We start from the raw sequence: 20,381 nt of genomic DNA on the forward strand, positions 1-20,381 counted from the left end.
AATTAGAAAGCAAATGAAAAACTAAGTACACTTGCCTAATATATGCTGGTAAGAGTTCAGAACTCCAGCGATAAAGAGAATATTTTAAAAGATTCAGGAAAAAACAAAAATTACGTACATTGATATCACACTTCTGATCAGCAATTTCTATGCTAAAAGATAATAGAATGCTATTTTAAAGTTTTGAGGGAGAGACCTCGCAGCCAGCGATGGAGGCGAGACCCCCCAGTAATGGAGGCGGTGGCTACAGCTGCAGCCGCTGGGTTTCAACCCCTTTACAGCAGCGGCTGTAAGAAGCGCAGCGGAGCGCAACCCAGTCCAACTCGGTTACCCCTTTCCGGAGGCTGTACCTTCCACCCGCACCTTACAGCCATCATGGCGACCTCATCTGAAGAAGCTTTGCTGGTTGTAAAGAAGGTGCGTCAAAAGCAACATGATGGCACTCTGTACCTCATGGCAGAAAGAATTCCTTGGACACCGGAAGGCGAAGATAGATTTACGATCAGCCATATGTATACAGATATTAAATGGCAGAAAATCAGTCCAGAGGGCAAAGCTAAAATTCAGCTTCAGCTGGTCCTTCGTGCAGGGGACACAACAAATTTTCATTTTTCCAATGAAAGCACAGCATTGAAAGAGCGTGATGCAGTAAAGGACCTTCTTCAGAAGCTACTGCCCAAATTCAAGAGGAAAGCAAATAAGGAATCGGAAGAGAAAAACAGAATGCTGCAAGAAGATCCTATTCTGTTCCAGCTTTATAAAGACCTTGTTGTGAGTCAAGTGATCAGTGCTGAGGAATTCTGGGTCAGTGGTTTAAATGTGAATGCAGCAGGTAGTTCTTCCACCTCCAATCGCAAGCAGGATATTGGCATTTTTGCAGCATTCCTGGCTGATGTCCGACCCCAAACAGATGGCTGTAATGGTTTGAGATATAATTTAACTTCTGATATCATGGAGTCCATATTTAGGACCTATCCAGAAGTAAAAATGAAATATGTAGAAAATGTTCCTCATAATATGACAGAAAAAGAATTCTGGACACATTTTTTCCAGTCCCATTATTTTCATAGGGACTGGCTAAATAAATACAGGGTCAGAGGATCTCTTTGCAGAATGTGCCAAAATAGATGAAAAAGGGTTAACAACAATGATTTCATTAGGAGTGAAAAACCCACTATTAGATTTGACAGCTTTGGAAGATACACCATTAGATGAGGGCTATGGTGTTTCGTCTGTGCCCTCTACTTCCAATTCTAAATCCACCAAGGAGAGTAGTAACACTGCCATCATCAAGATGTTCAACCATCACAATGCCATGGTCCTGGCAGCAGGTCTCAGGAAACAAGAAGCACAAAATGAACCAAATGGGGAGCCCAACTGCGTGGATGGAAGTTCTGGAGATGGAGATTCCTTTCAGCCGGCAGTCAAAAGGGTATGGGCAACAAAATTGGAGCATTTAGGGCTTGGGTTTTCCAGATAAAAGATACCAAGAGTATTTTATGTGGCTTAGTTCAAGTGTTTGACTGCAAGTGTAGAGCATTAGAAAGCTCCTCAGCTTTGGCTTAGCCAAGTTTGCATGGACTCAAATCTGTTAACTTTTCATTGGTTGTTTTCTCCTTTCACATGTATACACACAAATTTTTTTGTGTGTATGGCTTTGTTTTTTGAGAAAGAGTATTTGACAAAGGAGGTAGATAAAATTTCACACATATACTTTAAAAAGAAAACAAATTTGCCTTCCTGTTAAATGTAGTGTTTCAGAGCTGGACATATCGTCTCACTAAATATTTTTTAAAATTAAAAAAATACAGTTTTGAGGGAAAAAGATTTTGAAGCTGAATTAACCCAGACTGTTGACTGGTAAAAGAGAGGGAAATATAGAAATATTTGTAGAATCAGAAAACTTATCATCCATGCATCTTTATAGAATTACTTGAAGAAAATGAAAATACAAATAAGAGGACACAATGAGTTATAAAAGTGAGAAAGATGGAAAATTGCAGAAAATAATGTCACAGTTCATAAAATTACTGCTATTCAATAGAAGAACTAAAACTAGACATTGTCAACAAGATTGTCTCTGGGATTGAGTGGGAAGGATTGGGTGGGAAGGACTTTTACTCTGTGTTTTATACTCTTCTGAATTATCTGCACTTATTTTTGTTTTTATTATAAATTACTTGAAATCCAAAATTTGAACTTCTAAAAGGCACATTCTCAAAAACTTGGAGGCATTTATTTTCGAAGTCTGTTATCAAATTCTTTCTTAAAACATTTAATAAGAAGAGAAATTAGTCCATTTAGTTTAAGATCAGTTTTAAAACGATCTGGGCTGCTTCTGTTCAGACAAGTTTAAAATAAAACATTGCAGAAAACCTTTTCATCATTAGCCACACACAAAAAATAACAAAGATGTGTAATAAAGATGATTTTTATTTCTTTATAATAGCATGAAAGTGGATTTTATAAATAACCAAGAATACATTCTCCTGCTTTAAAAAAAAGTCACCTTTTGACAATGTGTCATCTGATACACTAGTCCCCAGCACATGTGCTTGCTGGGGATTGAAATGTGGCTACTGCAAATGGAGAGGCGCTGTGAGGGTAAAACACACAACAGAGTTTAAACAGGGAGTATGAAAAACCCACCAAATATTTCATTAACATTTAAAAATATTAATTGGACATTGAAATAACATTTGAGATACTTTTGGCTAAATACAATTTCAGTGCTAGATTTCATTCTATCTTTTTAATCTTTTAAAAATATGGCTATTAGCACATTAAGAATCAGATATCTGGCTTTTATTTGCAATCTGCATTCCATTTCTGTTAGTGTAGAGCATTAGAAAGTACTGAAAGTACTTTCTGAAAGTACTGATCTAAAGTACTAAAATGTTTCATCTACTGGAGAAATAGATTGCACAATAGAGTTTCTGCACAGGGTCTCACTGTGTAGTTCAGACTGGCCTTGAACTCATGGCGATCTTTGTATCTTGGGCTCCTGGGTGCTGGGATTACAGGTGTGCACTACCACACCTGGCATCTGGTGACGGGTTTTAAAAGAACACAGTTAACACTTTAGCTTTCATTTACCAAGAACCTTTCATGGCTATGAAGAATCAGTGTTAATAATGGTAGAACAAGACAGAAAAACAACGGAAGTTGGGAGGCTAGGAGACAAGATTGAATTCAAGGAGAAGAAATGCCGGGCCTAATGTAAAAAGCTGTTGGTTGAATGACTTCCAGTAGAATATTTGACTCTAGTACTTGCACTCTTTGAAAGCACTAACTGTCCTTTCCATAATGATATTTTCTTAGTACTTTCTTCATGAAATATCACTCTAGCTTGGGATAGTCTACATATAACTCTTCCGTAGTACTTTCCTGTATATATATTTTTTGTAATTCTCATAGTGATTATTGCCTCATTTGGATGCTGTTCAAAGGCTTCTGTAGTGGTTGACATGGCAAGGGATACATTTCAGAGCAGAGATGATCTCAGCTCTACCCATCATCTTTCAAACACCGTTTATCATGATGGCAACTGGACCTATATCTGACTCATTTGAAAAAGCAACTGTTCTCAGTAAAGAGAGTTTACCTTCTCTTTCACTGAAGTTGGATAATCAGTGTACTTCCTGAGAAATTTTACAGCACATTTGTGCTTTTTGCTTTAGCCATATAGTTCATTTTTTGCTTGTGATTTTTCATTCTGCCATGGAATATGAAAAAACAATTACAGTATTTATCAACAGAGTAGCTCTGGAGATGGCAAACAGCTAAGCTGAACCCGAGAGCTTTCTTTACAATAATCAAAAGAAATGCTAGAAGGAAGAAAAATGGAGGAGGTGAAAAAAATCCCTCAGAACCAGTAGAAAGTAGAGGTCCTTTAAGCCACTGACAATATTAAAAGATGATATGGAGAAAAGGTTGTGAAAGGTTTTACTTTTACATTCTACCAACCCTGTATGAGATCATTATTGAAATAAAAAACACCTTCATAATCCAGTAGGGATGGACAATCTAGCATCTAAATTGGTGAATATCAAATGGCAAGTCCTCCACCGGTATTTGTTGAATGAATGAGAAAATTCATCCCTTGTGGTTTATACTTCTATTTTTAAGTCTTATAATTTATTAGTGTAAATATTATGGCTTAACTATGGATGTGGCTGACTACTTTATGAAGACGGAAATTTGTCCTTTGTTCTTGCTGACGTTTTTCCCTTTCTCAAGCTAAGAACCCACACCCTTCCTTACCCTTTACTTGGCTTTTACTTGGTGTTGCAGAAGGAGTCAGAAGTTGAGCAAGAGAGAAAAAACTGCTAGGGCTAGGGCTATGGGTCAGTGGTAGAGCTTTTGGGAGTATATGACGTCCTGGGTATAATCCTCAACACAGGAAGGAAGGAAGAAAGGAAGGAAGAAAGGGAGAGAGGGAGGGAAGGAAGGAAGGAGGGAGGGAGGAAGACAGGGATAGAGAAGGGGGAAAGAGGGAGGTCCTTTTCAGGTTTCTGTTTGCAGTAGTTTTGGCTCAGTGAGAACCATGTAAACATTAAGGTTATAGAGGCAGGTGCTTGGCATTTAACAATAGAAGCTATGGGATTCAAGAAGAGAGGAAAATGCTGAGACTAAAAGATAGGGTGGGGAAGGAGGGGTTGGGGAGATGGACTTTTGTGCTGGGCAAAAGTTCTAGCATCCTGGATTAGGAAGTACCAGATGGTGGGCCCCAAGAGTGTGGTCTTGGGAGCTTTGGCACAAATGTCCTCTGTTTGTCTTCAAAAGACCTCTCTCTGACTTCTCCTAGGTACACCCTGGGATCTCAGTCAAATATGAAGAATAGAGAACTCGACTAAGAAATGAGATTGACTTTCTCACTAGTTGAAGAGTTGGGTGTTCAAAGACAAAACTATGTAGAGTAAATTTTAGTAAGTGTCATTGTACTAAGCTGCAGTAGTACCATTTGTGAAAGTACCTGCTTGGGTAATGACCCACCCATGGCATAAAGCAAACAAACAAAAAAATAGTTCACACAGCATGAGAACCAGGTGTGACTTTTCTATCCATCCAGTCCTCATTCTTCCTCTTTACATCAGGAAGCCAAGGTTGAAGGTATAAAAGAATTTGTTCCAATTTGTTGGCCCAAAGCCAGAGAAGTGTTGAGGCAGGGGGCTGACTCTCGGTCCATTTTTCTATCTCACCACTTAGAAAATTCAGAAAAGATTGGGGATATAGCTCAGAGGTGGCACATTCACTTAGCATGTTTGAGGCCTTGGGTTCAGTTACCAGTACCAAAAAAAATTAAATATATTTGTGGCAATTAAAACACACCATCATTTTACCATAGCCATGAATGGCTCTTATCAGTATAAAAGCTCAGAATTTTAAAATGAAACAAAGACATTCAAACTGTATAAAAATATAACTCTGATAATGTCAGTTGAAATAAAATAACCATGGATTTTCCAGTTCCCCCTGCAACACTGAAATTGTGGGAAAGGATCTGAAAAATTCATATTAGTTTCTGAGAATTAAACACCCCTTCAAAGGCATTTAAAATATAAATATACATATGTATGTGGGTTAGGTACACACCCAAAAGTCTGTTAACTATCAAACACTGAGTAGGAACTGCTAGTGAGGGCACGAGGGCTATGCATGAATGTGTGTGCATATATATTAAACCTGCTTAATAGCTAAATAAAAGTTATTTATAATTTCTTATTGTGTATTTTTCTTAAGGATCATTTTTTTTTGGTGCTGGGAATCCAATTCATGACCTTGTGTTTGCCAGGCAGGTGCTTGTGCCACTGAATGATATCCCCAGCCTCCAGAATCATCTTATCTAATACTACATCTACTCTAACATTTCCCTGTATCTAGTCTTGTCTAATCTATGTATTTGTCCCACTTTCTCCTCATTTGCTTCTTGGTTCTCTCTGGACATCTCTGTCAGGGAGTACAGCTGTTCTCTGCAGAACAGCCTCTTTCTAGCCACTAGAGCAGCCTACACCCTCACTCAGTGTTGAGAAGACCCCAGTAACCTGTTGGTCAAGCAGCTGTCCCTGGGTGGCTGTAGGTTCAGACTGTGCTCTAAGCTGGTCCAAAAAGAAAGTGTGGCCAGTGGCAAAAGGCTGTCCTTTGAATACTTCATCCTTGGGAGATGCTATATCACTGGAGTTTGGCGCTGCTCATTGGCTGTTGTGCAGTCATCAGTTCAGATGTTCCTATAGGACTCTCTCTGCCAGCAGGGCCCATGGCGGACGAGGATAAACAGCAGCACCATTAGGACTCCAGACACCAGGCAAAAGGCAATGGCAAGGATGACCCTTAAAACTGTAGGAAAGTAGAAAAAGCATTAATGTAAAGTTAGTGCATCAAGAAAACATGAAGATTATACATGCCTGCTAATTTCTGCCTTAATTATAAATCTCAGAGGAATTTCTAAGCAGCCTTGAAGTCAGTGTAGGGTAAAGGCACAGGACCAAGAGTCAGGAGAGGACTTAGGTTCCCATTTAGCATGATGGATGGTCCTTGGGCTCCAGCTCCCCTCTGTAAAGGGAAGCTAATTGAAAAGTATTCCCAAAGTTTTTATAATGTTAATTTCATGTATTTTTCTATAGCTACATTACTAATTGTTCTTGGTCACAAGGTCAGAGAAAATTTTGAATACTGAACTGCAATTAACTGAAACCAACAATGGAATCTTTATATTTTTGAATTTGATTTTCAAGTCAGTATATTTTAGAGAGGAAACCGTAAGCATATGTTGACTGTGGAAAGCATTTTTAGTATAATTTTCCCTACTGTTAATTTCTCTCTCTGTCTCTCTCTCTGTCTCTCTCTCTGTCTCTCTCTTTGTCTGTGCTTCTCTATTCCTTTGATAATCAGTTATAAGAAGATATATGGGGGTCATTTGAAAAAATGAGATACTCATAATTATTTCATTCAGAAAGTTACTCTGTGCACACACACCTTCATCTACTATAATATACACATCCTACATGCCTGTGTGTCTCATATCCAAATGTGCACTTTTTTATTGTAAAAATATAGGGTCACTAATTAGTTTAGGCAAAGGCAGGGCAAACACCTCTGTGCAAACCCTCCTGCTCCATGGAACACAAATGAAAAGCACTGATTTAACTCAATGTTACTATTGTAGAGAGGAAGAAAATGAAAGCAGGGAGAGTAGATAATGTGGTTGAGGTGAATCAGATAATCTTACTGGATTTGAACATATGGGATTTTATCAGTCTTATGATTTTAAAAGCATTTACTTACTAATGACTTTCAAAATTTTAAAATTCCAGCCCTGACCTCTCTCTCAAGCCCAAGACTCTTCCATCGAATATGCACTTAGCAATAGCAATCTCCCCTTACCTACAGTTTTACTTGCTGTGGTTTCAGTTACCTGAGGTGGTCAATTATTGTCTGAAAATAGTAAGTGGAAAAATCCCAGAAGCAAACAATTCTTAAGTTTTAAATCATGCACTGTTCTGAGTAGTATGAAGAAATCTCATACTGTCCCACTCCATCTGCTCAGAAGGTGACTCAGCCCTTGGTCTAGTGTATTCATGCTGTGCTACTTGTGCTACTTGTCCATTGGTCACATGGGAACCATCTTGGCTATTGATCAACTGTGGCATAGCAGTGCTTTTGTTTAAACAACTCTTTTCTTATATCATGTATGGTTTATATCTAGATGTCCCCCAAGAGCCTTGTGTGTTCATAGATGGGGGTTTGAAAAAAATTGGACAATGGAAGCACTATCGCTGATGCTGTTAGGAGGTGGGTTCTGGTCAGAAAAGGTATCTTTGGGGTTGTGACCTGAAAGTGTGTATCTTTCTTCCCTCTTCCTCCCTGTCTTAGTTACTTTTTCATTGCTGGGGGAAAAATACCCAACGCTCCCAAGTTAAAGGAGGAAAGATTTATTTTAGCTTATAGTTTGTAGAGGTTTCAGTCCATAGTTGGCTGGTTTTAAGGGTAGCATGGCACAAAGACATGTCAGAGGAGAAAGAGTCTATGGCAGAGCAGGTAGGAATCAGCAAGTAGCAAGCCTTCCTTTCCCTTTTATTCCATTCAAGGTATGAGCCATTTAGTTGATGCCAATGACATCCACGGTAGGTCTTCCCATTATCCACACCTAGAACTATGCTAAAGTAATCAGTGGAGTAATTTAGTTAACATACACCCTTAATTCATATTCACATACCTTAGATCCAGCCACCTCTGAAAACCACCATCTATGAGTGTATGAGGTTTTAGAGGGTATCTAGATACAAGCCATAACATTCCACCCTGTCCCCAAAAGACTCATGCATGTCCCTTTACAAAAATACATTTAGTCCATCTCTAACAGTTGCTAAATCCTGACAGTTTCAGCATTGCTGAAAAGTCAAAGTCCAAAGTCTCCTCAGGGGGCTGGAGATTTAGCTCAGCGGCACAGTGCCTGCCTGGCAAGTGCAAGGTCATGAGTTTGATTCCCAGTACTGGAAAACAAACAACCAAACAAAAAAACAAAAACACCAAAGTCTCCTCAGATATAGAGCAAACTCTTAGCTGTGATACCTTGTAGAAATGAAAAATAAGTTAAACCTTTCTAACATGCAATTGCACAAGATAAATATTCCCATTCCAAAAGGTACAAATAAAGGGATAGAAAGGAATGAGACCAAACCTAGACCAAAACCCAGCAGAGCAATTATTAGATCCTGTAGTTCCATGTCCAGCACCTGGGAATAATCTGTGGCAAGATGTGAGCTCCAAAGGATTTGGGTAGCTCTGCCTCTAAGCAAGCAGTTGTAGCTCTCACGGCTTCTCTCTTGGGCTGGCTTTGCTTACTCCTTGTGACTTTCCATGTTCCTGGATTCTCCAACCTTCTGGAGTCTCTGTTGACCTTCAACTTCACAGTCAGCTTCACACACTGTCCTCTCAGGGGCACACTGCCTGGCCTTCCATGCCTTCTTCTGAAATCCAGGTGGAAACCCTCTGGACCCCACAACTCTTGCATTCTGCATGTGCCTAAAACCAGCACCTTGTGAGTGACATCAAAGTCTGCCACTAGCTGGAGCAGTAGCCAGGCTTCCTTCTCTATCAGCTGTAGGGGCCAAGTGCCTGGTTGGCTGAGTTCCATGAATCCAATCCTGAGGAACAAATTGCCTAGGTCACCACTGTTCTGGAATGTGGTGCTCTGGAGCTGTCTTCTCAAAACAGCCTTCACTTTTGCAGTTTTGAGGCTGCAAAGGGTGGAGTCCTGCTGGTTCTGATGATGCCCTTAGGCCATCTTTTCTATTGTCCATTTCCAAAGTAAGCAGCTTTTTATTGCTAATCTATTCCACAACCAAGTTCTCCTTGCTTCATCTTTGCAGTCCACAGCTTTACTGAAGTTTCCTTTCTCACCAAACTCAGAACATTTTAAAGCATTCTGCTGGGCCATTTGCTCTTGATTCTCAACATAAATCTGACTAAAATTTCCCAACAGTAGCCATGCCACCACTTCAATATTGGACTGCCTTGAAATTTCTTCTGCTAGGTTAATGAGTTTGCTGCTCTTATTTTCTGTCTCCTGTAATGTCTCTGGCCATGAGCAGAAAATGCAGACAAATTTTCTGCCAAAGTATAACACACATACTCTCGAGTCTAACTGCCAATGGAATCCTTCTTTCCAACAGAAACCTCCTGACTCTGGTCTTCACCAGCTGCCTTTCTATCATAATTCTGATGTTTTCAGTACTGACCAGACTCTCCCATCGAGCTCAGCGCACAGCATTCCTTCTTCAGCCATCACCTATAAACCTTTACAAACTCTCCTTGCAAGCCAGCATCTAAGGTTTCTGAACTGCATTGTCAGGGTACTGTCAAACAAGGGCACCATTTCTCTAGCATCAAAATCTGTCATAATTACCTTTTCTTTGCTGGCACAAAATCCCCAGGGTCCATAAGTTAAAGGAGGAAAGGTTTATTTAGCTTACAGTTTGTATAGGTTTCAGTCCATTGTCAGCTGGCTCCTGGCAAGGTGGTGTGGCAGAGAGAAATGTCAGAGGAGAAACAGTCTATTGCAGAACAGGCAAGAAGTGGCAAGCAACAGGTCTCCCTTTCTTTTTTATCCTATTCAGGCTATAAGCTAATTGGTCCATGACAACCATACCCAGGGTAGGCCTTCCTATTATTCACAGCCAAAACTATGCTAAATAGTCAATGGAGTAATTTAGTTAGCACACATCCTTAATCCATATTCACACACCCTAGATCAGGCCACCTCTGAACAGTGCTACCTATGACTGCATGAGGCTTTGGGGGACATCTAGATACAAGTCATAACACTCCCTTCTCTCTCTGCTTCCTGACTGCCATGGCATGAGCAGTATTCCTCCACCCAAACCCTTCCACCATGTCTATGTGGTTAAACCTGCGGAATAGGATTTAAACTTCTAAGTTGGGAAACAAAATCAACTTCTCCTCCTTTAGGTTGTGTATGTTGGGTCTTTTGTCCCAGAGATGAGGAAAGTAGTTAACACATTTAATAGTGTGCTGAGTAGTGATGCAGGAAATTCCAATATGCCAAAGAAGCTGATAGTGGTTCCTTTAAGTGAAAGGCTGAAAATACACAGGCGGGGGAGTGAGTAAGCAAGACCACACTCACATAACCTATAGTGCAGCACAATGTTGTAACAGTTCTATTTTATTATTGTTGTTGTTGTTAGTATGCAACTATGCCCAACTTGCAAGTTGAACGTTAGCAAATGTGTGTATGTACAGGGAAAAGTTGTACAAATAGAGTTTTGTAATGTCTGTGGCTTCAGACACCCACTAGGGCCTTAGAAAGTACCCCTCATGGATGAAGGCAGCTAATATACTTTCTTGCTCACCTTCTGTCTCAAGGAGTCCCAAACTAAACTCCCAGCCCCCATCTACTTCCCACACTGAATCTGCACTTCCCTACCCTTCCGCATTCCACTTGAAGAATATTCCCTTCTTGTGTTGGTTCAGGACAAACCTTTACTTGTGCTTTACTCCTTTATTTTTCTCACATCCTGTAGTTGGTCTGTCAAGAAATCCTGTTGATTTTACCAAAAAGTGTATCTGTAGACAAAGACTTCTCCTCTTCTCTGCCCCTACTCTGTTTTGAACAACTATTGTTTTCCAGGATTGCCTCAATGACCTCTGCTTTGTTACCTGTCTTCTGTCCTTTCTTCTTCACATTTAAAAAAAATTTATTTATTTATTTGTTTGTTTGTTTATTTATTTATTTAGTCTTTTTGAGACAGGGTCTTGCTATGCAGTTCTGACGAGATCAGGCATGTTCAGGGTGGTATGACCGTAGACTGCTATGCAGTTCTGGCTGGCCTTGAGCTCACTTTGTAGCCCAGGCTGGTCTCAAACTTGCAATGATCCTCCTGCCTCAGCCTCCTGATTGCTGGGATTACAGGTGTGCACCAGCACTCCTCGCTAAAAATGTATTTTATTTAAAAAATTTTTCCTTATTTCAGTCATGATCTACACACAATTGTTTTTAAACACAGATTTTAAATGACTTCAAGCCAAACCACACCAGTTTTCTGCTTAAAATAAAGTTTGTAATGGGTGCTCATTTTAAGCAGAATAAAACCTAAAGTCCTGATGATGACATCTTATGATGCTCTGCATGACCTAGTCCCTAATAACCCCTAAGATTTCCTGTCTCCCATTCTCCCCTCTCTCCCTCTTTGCAGGCCACATGGTCCTTCCTGCTGTTCTTCAAACATGCCATGCACAGGTCTCCGTAATACTCTTCCCACAGATCCTTACACTGGGCCACTCCCTTACTTTTTTTGCTTAAATCTCATTTCTTCAATGAGTCCTTGACATTTGAAAGTGCAATTCTCATCACCCTCTAGCTTGGCACTCATAAACCTCATCCTCCAAAACACTTATTTATTATGTTTAAATTGTTTTCTGCCCTTCTCTTCTTCTAATTGAATATAAGCTTCAAGGGGGTAGGAATCTTTGTATTTTGGTTTATAGATATATTCAACCACTTAGAATAGCACCTAGGACTTACTAGATGCTAATAAATATTTGTAGAAAAATAAATGACCTAGAATTAGAGGTTGCCAACTTTCAGTCCAGTGCTTTGTTCATGATGCAAAGACATTTCTTAATTACCATGAGAAGATGAATATTAGTAAAGTTGGGCCCGAGGGGACTGTGTCACTGGGACTGATGATGGAGTTAGTATTAAGAGAGTTAATATTCAGAGAACTGAATGGAATTAAAGAAGGGACTGAAATAGAAATGAGAGATGAAAATAGATACTAATGATTCTTAAAAATTGCTTTTCATGTCTGATTTTGTCCACTTAGAAATTTGTTTGCAATTCTTATTGGCTATGTTGTCATAGCAGTCCTATGGACTATGCCTTCCTATTATCCTCTATTTCCTTCTTCCTTTCCTTACACATACATTAACACTAATCACGTGCCAGGCAAGTTGTCCCAGATGCTGGGGTTCTATAATCTCTGCTCTTGAGAAACTCACTGAGTAGTGGGAGAAGCAGACACACAATTATGATATAGTGTGACAAACACTGAAATTGAAATGTAAGAAATATACCAGTGGACAGAAAGCTGCAATCAACAGAGTGTATTCCATTTGGAATAGAAAGAGTTTGAAAAGTCTTCTGAGATTTGAGCCGGCCTGTGAGATTAGGAGGATTTCTGGCAGAAGGAACTGCACCAGGGTAGGTTTGGCAAGTAGTGGGCACTTACACAGATGGTGGAGCATGGGCTTCCGGGAACTGAGGCTAGATATGTAGATGGGAGCCCAAATTTTAGGGTTTGTGTTTTGATGGGGCAAATAAAGGTGATTAGCAATTATTACATATGAAAGTCACATGGCCTATTTTGTGTTAAAAAATAACTGTTGAAAAGATAGAATAGTGGAGCTATGGTAGGCTTAGAGAGGAGCTACTGCAGTACATATCTGATAATATTTTGAAGGCATAGAACTGGAGCTGTGGACATGGGAACACAGATGAGGGACTCCAAGAGACACTTCTGAAGTAGAGTTGACAGGCAGTAGAGACAGACTGAACGTACTGGTGAAGGAGAAGTTGTGGGTAAGACAATCTCATGGGCTCTTCCGTGAGTGACTGAAAATATGATTCAACTGTGAATTGGTACTGGGACCACAAAATGACTGGATTGTTTTGGAGTCTAGGAGATAATGAATATCATCTTCAAGTGACATTGAGATGAGTTGTTGTCCTGATAGAGATGACCAGTAGGTAGCCAGAAAATAACAGGTCTAGAATTCTACACCTAGATGTGGAAATGAGATTGTAGACATAGAAATTAGAGGTCTGCGTATACTGGCTCTTGGTGAATGTGGATGAGGAAATCAAGTACAGGGTTCTAGGACGCGGTCATTTAGGGGATGGATGGAAGGCATCTATCCAAGGGAAAGAGGCCAAGGGAAACAAGAAGACTTAGGAGAGCACTTGCTCTCTATTTCTGCTTTTATTTATTTATGTTTAAGTTATCGTCTTCCTGGTACTGTAAAATATTTTTAGGAGTTTGGCAGAGTAATAATGTTCTAGATTCTGAGAAAAGAGAGAGTAATCAGTTATACCTTACTGCAAAGAGGTCTAGCGTAGGTAATGACTGAAAAAAATCTCCCTAGGTGGGAACAAACTGGTACTGAAGGCAGTGAGAGTTTTGAAAACCACATAGGCAACTCTTCTGCCATCCATGCTCAGGTGCTGTGGGCCCTGCTTCTTCCCCTGCGAGGGAGTGTGCTCCTCTCTTTCACTCTAGCCCTAGGATTACTGCAGTAGTCTTCTGACTGCTCCCCTGCCCTCAGGCTGTCTCCTCTCCGTCCATTCTTCCCATTCTCCTCAGGAAGTCAGCATCTTCCTAAGGGGCAGCTAATGTTTAATTGATCAATCTTACAAGGCTACATTTGTTTAACTGAGTAACCAATTTGAAGAAAACAATATGAAACACAGCAACCATTGTTAATTTCCTATCACCTTGTCTGAAATTCTGTATTGCTTTTATTGTTGTGGTGTTTTGTTCATGTCTGTTTGCTTGTTAATATGTTTTCATTCTTTTATCTTTAAAAAAAAAAAAGCACCAGAAGCCAGTTATAGCACCGACCTTTGCCTGAACCCTTTTAAAGATCAGAACCACTCACCGGACATAGGAAGTACTTAACACTTGCCCCTCTAGACTCAGCCCTTGGCACACACCAGAAATTTCCCATCTCTAAAATGCTCTGTTGTGTTTAGCCTCATGACTTTTGTACATTCTCCTGTCTGTCTATCACATTCTCCTTTCTCCTGGCTAGTTCCTTCTCTCCATCAGACTTCCGTTCCAGTATCACCCCATGGGAGAAGCCTTCACAATTAGGCTGACTGTTCTCATTGTTGCCTGTATGGCCTTCATACATATGTTCCACCACACTTTACAGCAGAGGCTCATTTAATTCTTAACCCACTGGCTCCCTTGTTTGTCCTCCTATCTTGTCCCCTCAGGTCTAAAAGTCTCACGGGGACAGCCTGCTCTCCTGCTGCTTTTCCGGCAGACTTAATGCCTGGAACTCAGGCACAGGCTGAGTATACATAGTGCTCAGTTGTTCATTAGATATTCACACACCTTGAACCACCAATCCTATTTTGGGAAATTCCCTAAGGGAATAGTGCACAAGACAGCATAGTGTAGAAAAGAAATATAATAGAAGTGGAGTGTTGGATAGTGTTCTTGATTCCTGGGGCACTGCTACTTGTAGCATTTACACTCTGAGATTCATTTCTCTGTGTAAAACGTGCATGTTTTGTTTCACAGAAAAGGAAACGAGCCTACTGTGTTAGACACTGATGACTTTAAAGACAAGTTTAAAAAGATGAGATAAGAATAGACATAATTTTGCAGAATAATTAAGAATTGAGAAGGAAATGTGGAAGCGAAACTGGGTGGGGTAAATCATTAGCTTAAGAAAATTAGGATTCTGTGGAGAGGGACAGGAGATTTGAGGAAGGAGGACAAGGGAAGGGCAGGGGCGTGAGGGTGCAAATGATGAAGATGCAGTATGTACATGCACCAGTTCCCCAGCCACTGTGTGTCACAATCATATACCTACTAATAAAAAATTTTAAAAATGAGTACTGAAGAATGAGGCCAGCTCTTGGGAGGGTTTTTTGTTTTTTGAGGCAAGGGTTTGCTATGTAGTTTAACCTGGCCTTCAACTTACTATGAAGCTCAGGCTGGCCTCTAACACATAGCAATCCTCCTACTGCAGCCTCCTGAATGCTGGGATTACAGGTGTGCACCCCCATGCCTGGCATTTGTGGGTGTTTTGAAGAGAGGACATTTGGACATTTCATAGTCAGTGCAGAGGAAGAAAACAAAGTTATGTGAGCCACTCATCGAAGTCCCGAGGAAACTGTTGGAATGGATCACACCCCGGTGAGAAAAGCCCATCTGCTTGAGGAGGAGTGAGCTTCCCTGAGGAACAGCAGCAGGAGAAGGTTAAAGGTACAATACATTTTGAGGTGGTGAGAAGAAGATATAAAAGTTATCAGTGGGTTGTCTTGCTGACTGAAATAAGAAAACAAAGTGGAACATGAGGTTTGGGGAAAATGAAGAAACCTTCCTGCAGCGAATAGGAAGATGGTCGAGTAAGTGTGAGCACATTTACTGAGCAGCGCTGAAAGACTCAGCTGAACTGGAATATAATTTGAACGTTCATAGTTTGAAAGGATGACAGTGGGCTTACACTTTGGTTTTCTTCATTGCTCCTTGGCAGATCAGAGTGAAAAACAATCCTGGGACTGATTTGTCTGGGGTTGGACGCTGGTGCGGTGGGTGGGGTTTGGGCTGGGTCATGACTGTGACTGTCAGAGTTTCCGTGGTTGTAGGTGGGAGTGGGATTGGGAGGAATTGCTGCTCTGTGTACCAAAGCAAGTGCCAGTGTCTTCATGTTTGAACAATGAGATATGGCAGTGGGAAGATAATGATCATAGGGTGGAAAAGGGTTATTTTAATCAGATGGTTTCATCTACGAGAGAGAAATGGTGGTGCCAGAAGGGATGAGCAGCGGTTCTTAACCTCAGTGGACAAACAACACAATGCCATGATGACCATGCTGAAAACAGATGTGAAACATACAGACATGTTGGCATGCACCTCTGTGCCTCTAGCTAGTGACTTGGGTCCTTACAGAGCTGACACTTTTGAGCATCATTCATAGCTACTCTCCTCTATTTACTGACAACTGAGGTCCAGGCTGCTGATATCTGGGCCCAGTCATGAAGTCAGGTCAAGTATGAAAAGGTGAGCATATATTCAATCAGCAAATACTGATAGAAGGCACCAGGTTCTGCTAGAAGAAGATTCAAAGAGGGAAAAAGTGTGGCTCTATTTTTGTAGAAGCGCATGGTTGAATCCTGGGCATGTGGATATGTACCGTAGATTTTCAGGTTTTCAAAGAGAATGAGAGGAACCCGGAGCTTTTTCCTCTTGTGAAGTAATTGTAGCTAGACATAGAGACAGGGAGTAGGGAAACATTAATGAAGAAAGTCTGACAGTGTTAGTAACATTCTAGAATTAAAGAAGCATTTTGAAAAACAGAATTTATGGTTTTCAAGTAACATAGCATTTATACTTAAGAATATTTTGGCAAACACTGCGGTTAGTTTAATTAATATGATCTGGCTAATTTGGTCTGCAAGCAGTAACTGAAACACTGCTGATAACTGTGGGGAGACAGTCACTGGGAGATGTTTTGTAAGGAGGGGGCCATCCGGTCATCTCCATGCAGGACAGGCCCTGTATTTAGTGTTTTTGTCTTGTTTCTTGCATTGCTTTTCTCAGAGCAACCTATGTGTCTTGTATTTTACTTTTTTCAATAAACTGCAACAATTCACCAGGTAGAGCTATTTTTCAAATGCATCTGGGACTCCTACACTTTTCTTTGCTAAATTTGGTGGCCCTACTAAGAAATAATTCAACTCCTCCTGCCTGCTGTGACTCAGGCTGCTCTGCAGTAACTATGGTCACCCAGCCTGGTGGTCGCTTCCTGCTCAGAAATTTACCAACACTGAATAACAACCCAGCCTCCTGAAAATTTCACCTGCTGCTAAAAGGGAAGACTAGATCCAGGGAGGAAAGGCAATGAATTACACATTAATCAAGTAAATATTTATCAAGTACTAATCAGCTCCTGGCCTGTGCACTTCTACTGAGGTCAGATAAAACAGGAAACAGATAAAATCCCTGCTTACTTACGCAGCTGATATTGTGTCCCACCAGGGGAAATGCACCCTGTGCGAATCTCTTTGAAGTGTGAACTTCTGCTGTGTTAACTCCCCTGTCTCCTCCAGCTTCTATTTGGTAAATGCCTTTCGAGTACCTTGCAGCAGTGACCAGAAACGTCTGTCCAGCCTGATTCACAGCGCAGTTGTCGCCTCTCAGAAAGCCTTCCCTCTCCTTCCTTCCTCGCTTTTCCTCCTAGTCTAGGTGATCTTGTTCCCACTGCAACCTATGTAGCCATTAAATATAACTCTTGCTGTTCTGTGTGATATGCATCTCTTTACTTCCTCACTCCTTCCTGAACTCCCTGAGGGTGTTGTCTTGGCAAGTACCATTATTTATTTTTATTTTTCATACTGGGGATTGAACTTTGCACTGACCTGTATCCCCAGGCCTTTAAATTTTTTTTTTTTAAATTTTGAATGCTGAGTGTGTTGGTACACACCTATAATCCCAGCCTTCCTGAGGCTGAGGTAGGAGGATCACAGTGAGTTCAAGTCCAGTTTGAACTGAAGAGCAAGACCTTATCTTAAATTTTGTTTTTAAATTTGGAGACAAGGTCTTGCTAAGTTTCCCAGGCTGGGCTTGAATTTGCGATCTTCCTGCTTCAGCCTCCCAGAGTTCTGGGATTACAGAGCAAGCTCCAATTTAAATAGATAAGGCAGAACCACTCAAAGCTTAGCCCTTATTTAAAATAAATTCAAACTACATTTTCAATGCAACATATTCATTTAAGCCAGTCAAATAATTTTACTTTATATTAATACACTGTTTTCTGTTACATTACAACAAAGCCCCAAAGAAAGCCCTTGAAAACTTCCTGCAGGAATTTTATTCTAATTAAATACACACACACAAGCTTTCAAAGTTCATTATGAAAGTAATGCCTTTGAACTTCCTAATAATGACTTTATTCACTATTTTACATTCATCTCACTGCTAGAAGAAAGTTACAAGCATGGACGATTGTCCTGACAATTACTTCCTTGGAAAACAACATAGAAAAGCACATCAATCGATGTCTTGTGTCAGTCATTTTATGACCAACCAGAGAGGGAATGCTTGTGTTATAGACTCTGGCATCCAGTAGAAACCGTCTCTAGAAACCATCTCATCTTTATTCACAATGGAAACACAGCTTGGTGTTCTCTCGATATGCTGCACCTGGCACATGGCAAATCCATAGGGCTCTAAGAATGTCATCTGAACATGATTTCTTCTTCTACTATGAACATCAGTAGGATCTATGAGTTTGCTTAGGTTTTCTGAAGGTACCAGAATATTTGTCCTCTGAGCAGATTTCATAACCACATTCTTAGCATCCCAGTATGTTTTGAATTGGAGGCACTTAGAACATTCTTGCATTTCTAGTTTTGTTCCAGTTGGTATGTGTCATCACACATCTTCTCTTAAGCCAACTTTACATTCATCGTCTAAAGGATTAGCTTGAAGAGAAAGCCATGTGGTGGCCTCATCTCTGGTAGTGTTGTGGCTCAGTATTTTGCTCTCATCCAATTACTCATTTGCTATAGGCATATACCCCAAGAGCTTCTCTGTGTACTACATACATTGAATTGTTGTAGGAATTGTTGTTTGATTTTGGTTTCTTTAAAAGGAACATGACTATTCTGGGGCAAAAGAACACAAATAAACTTTTATTTTTTAGTTCTGCTACCTAGTATGTTTAAATATAAATATAGAAACAAACAGTATCACATTCCCAGTGAAGAAAATTTTCAGTTACCGCCACTGTATTTCATGTTTTGCCTCTCCTTGAGAGAGGCTGGAACTGTTGGGTAAATTGGTTTTCTGCCCACTTGCCTAGGATTAAACCCTAGATTACAGGTTTCCATTGAAATCTGTTCCACCTCAGACATTTCAAGTACATCTTCCTCTCATTCTGCTCAAGCTAAACCTGGAAAGTCTTAAACAATAAAAGGTGTTGTGTGATCAATCACAGAAGCCCCGCAAAGCCCCAGTTTTATACCTGATTGTATTTGAGGTCATCTTATACTAACACTGAACAAATAAACAAATAAACATACAAAACAAACAAATTAAGGTTGGCGGCAATTCGGGGCAGGGCTAAGAAGAGAGGTAGAAGTTACTTCAGGTTGGAGGGGAGTGTTTGTATATGTAATTATCACCCAGAACCCATTTCTTCCTAAGCTGGGGATAACAGCCAAAGTACATTCCCCAAACCATATCTGCTTTGGGAAAGGGTGCTCTGCTCTTTCTGCGCAGCTGGGTGTGCATGTGCATACTAATCCATAATGTCCTCAGTACCTTGATGGTTGCTGGTGATCATGCATTCTGTGGACCAGTCTTGGGGTATCACAGGGGCAACCAGCTCGTGGAACTTCTCCAGGGGACAGCTGTGGGTGCAGCCTGGCAGCGTGAGGGGATGAGGCTCATGCCATGTCTCGTTCCGGTAGTACATCTCCACGAAGTACTCACTGGTTTGGAAGAGCAGAGGAGAGTGCTCGTTAGTTCTGAATGTTGAATGGCCGCTGAATTTCTTTCCACTTGAGCTATATCAGGTCACTTAAAGGACTAGTGGAAGAGCTTGCAGGAAAGAGATTGTAGCCAATTTATGTGTGGGAATAGGGAGACTGGGTGAGGCAGGACAGATCTGAGGATGGAAATGGGTGATTTGGTTTATTAGGTAAACAGGGGGATGGGGGGAACAATACACTTAAAGAGCTGAGAGGAGATGGTTGGGGAGATGGGCGTGTCTTTGATGAGGCTTTGAACGTGAAACGAGAGGCAGGTGGGGGTCAGGGTTTCCCCTCCTTACTCTTTTTTTTTTTAATGCTTCTTATTTACTCTTTTCTCTTTTCCTTTCCCTGATTGTATATCCCCTCTCCTTAACTAGTCGATAAACATAAAACTGAATAAGATATGCTCTTCAGTAAATGGGAAGACTTTATAAAATTTATCCCCCAGAAAGATACGGCTATGTATCCAACTCTGGTGTCATATTAAGGAAGCTCCCTCAACCTTTATTTCAAAAAACAAAGTGCTATTTGGGGAAGGTCTAGTGGCTTAATTCAGCCTCAAAAAAACCAGTATGTGTTGCCTGTAGAAGTG

The 20,381-nt window shown here is 40.6% G+C and overlaps 1 protein-coding gene and 1 pseudogene across 2 annotated transcripts in view; one reads left to right on the plus strand and one right to left on the minus strand.

Moving 5' to 3' along the window:
- Window positions 1-265: 265 nt before the first annotated feature.
- Window positions 266-1,480, plus strand: LOC102020141 (annotated as a pseudogene).
- Window positions 1,481-5,765: 4,285 nt separating this feature from the next.
- Window positions 5,766-20,381, minus strand: part of Acpp (acid phosphatase, prostate) — a 50,852-nt gene continuing 36,236 nt past the window's right edge. For both annotated transcript variants that reach the window (XM_013505810.1, XM_005406838.2), the window contains 2 exons: window positions 19,578-19,747; window positions 5,766-6,336 (listed from right to left, as the gene is read on the minus strand). In XM_013505810.1, coding sequence (XP_013361264.1) covers window positions 6,218-6,336; window positions 19,578-19,747 — 289 coding nt within the window. In that variant the 3' untranslated portion in view covers window positions 5,766-6,217. The remainder of the gene's footprint in view (window positions 6,337-19,577; window positions 19,748-20,381) is intronic.

This window comes from Chinchilla lanigera, unplaced genomic scaffold, assembly GCF_000276665.1.
Source record: "Chinchilla lanigera isolate Chin_1 unplaced genomic scaffold, ChiLan1.0 scaffold00100, whole genome shotgun sequence".
Lineage (NCBI taxonomy): Eukaryota > Metazoa > Chordata > Mammalia > Rodentia > Chinchillidae > Chinchilla > Chinchilla lanigera.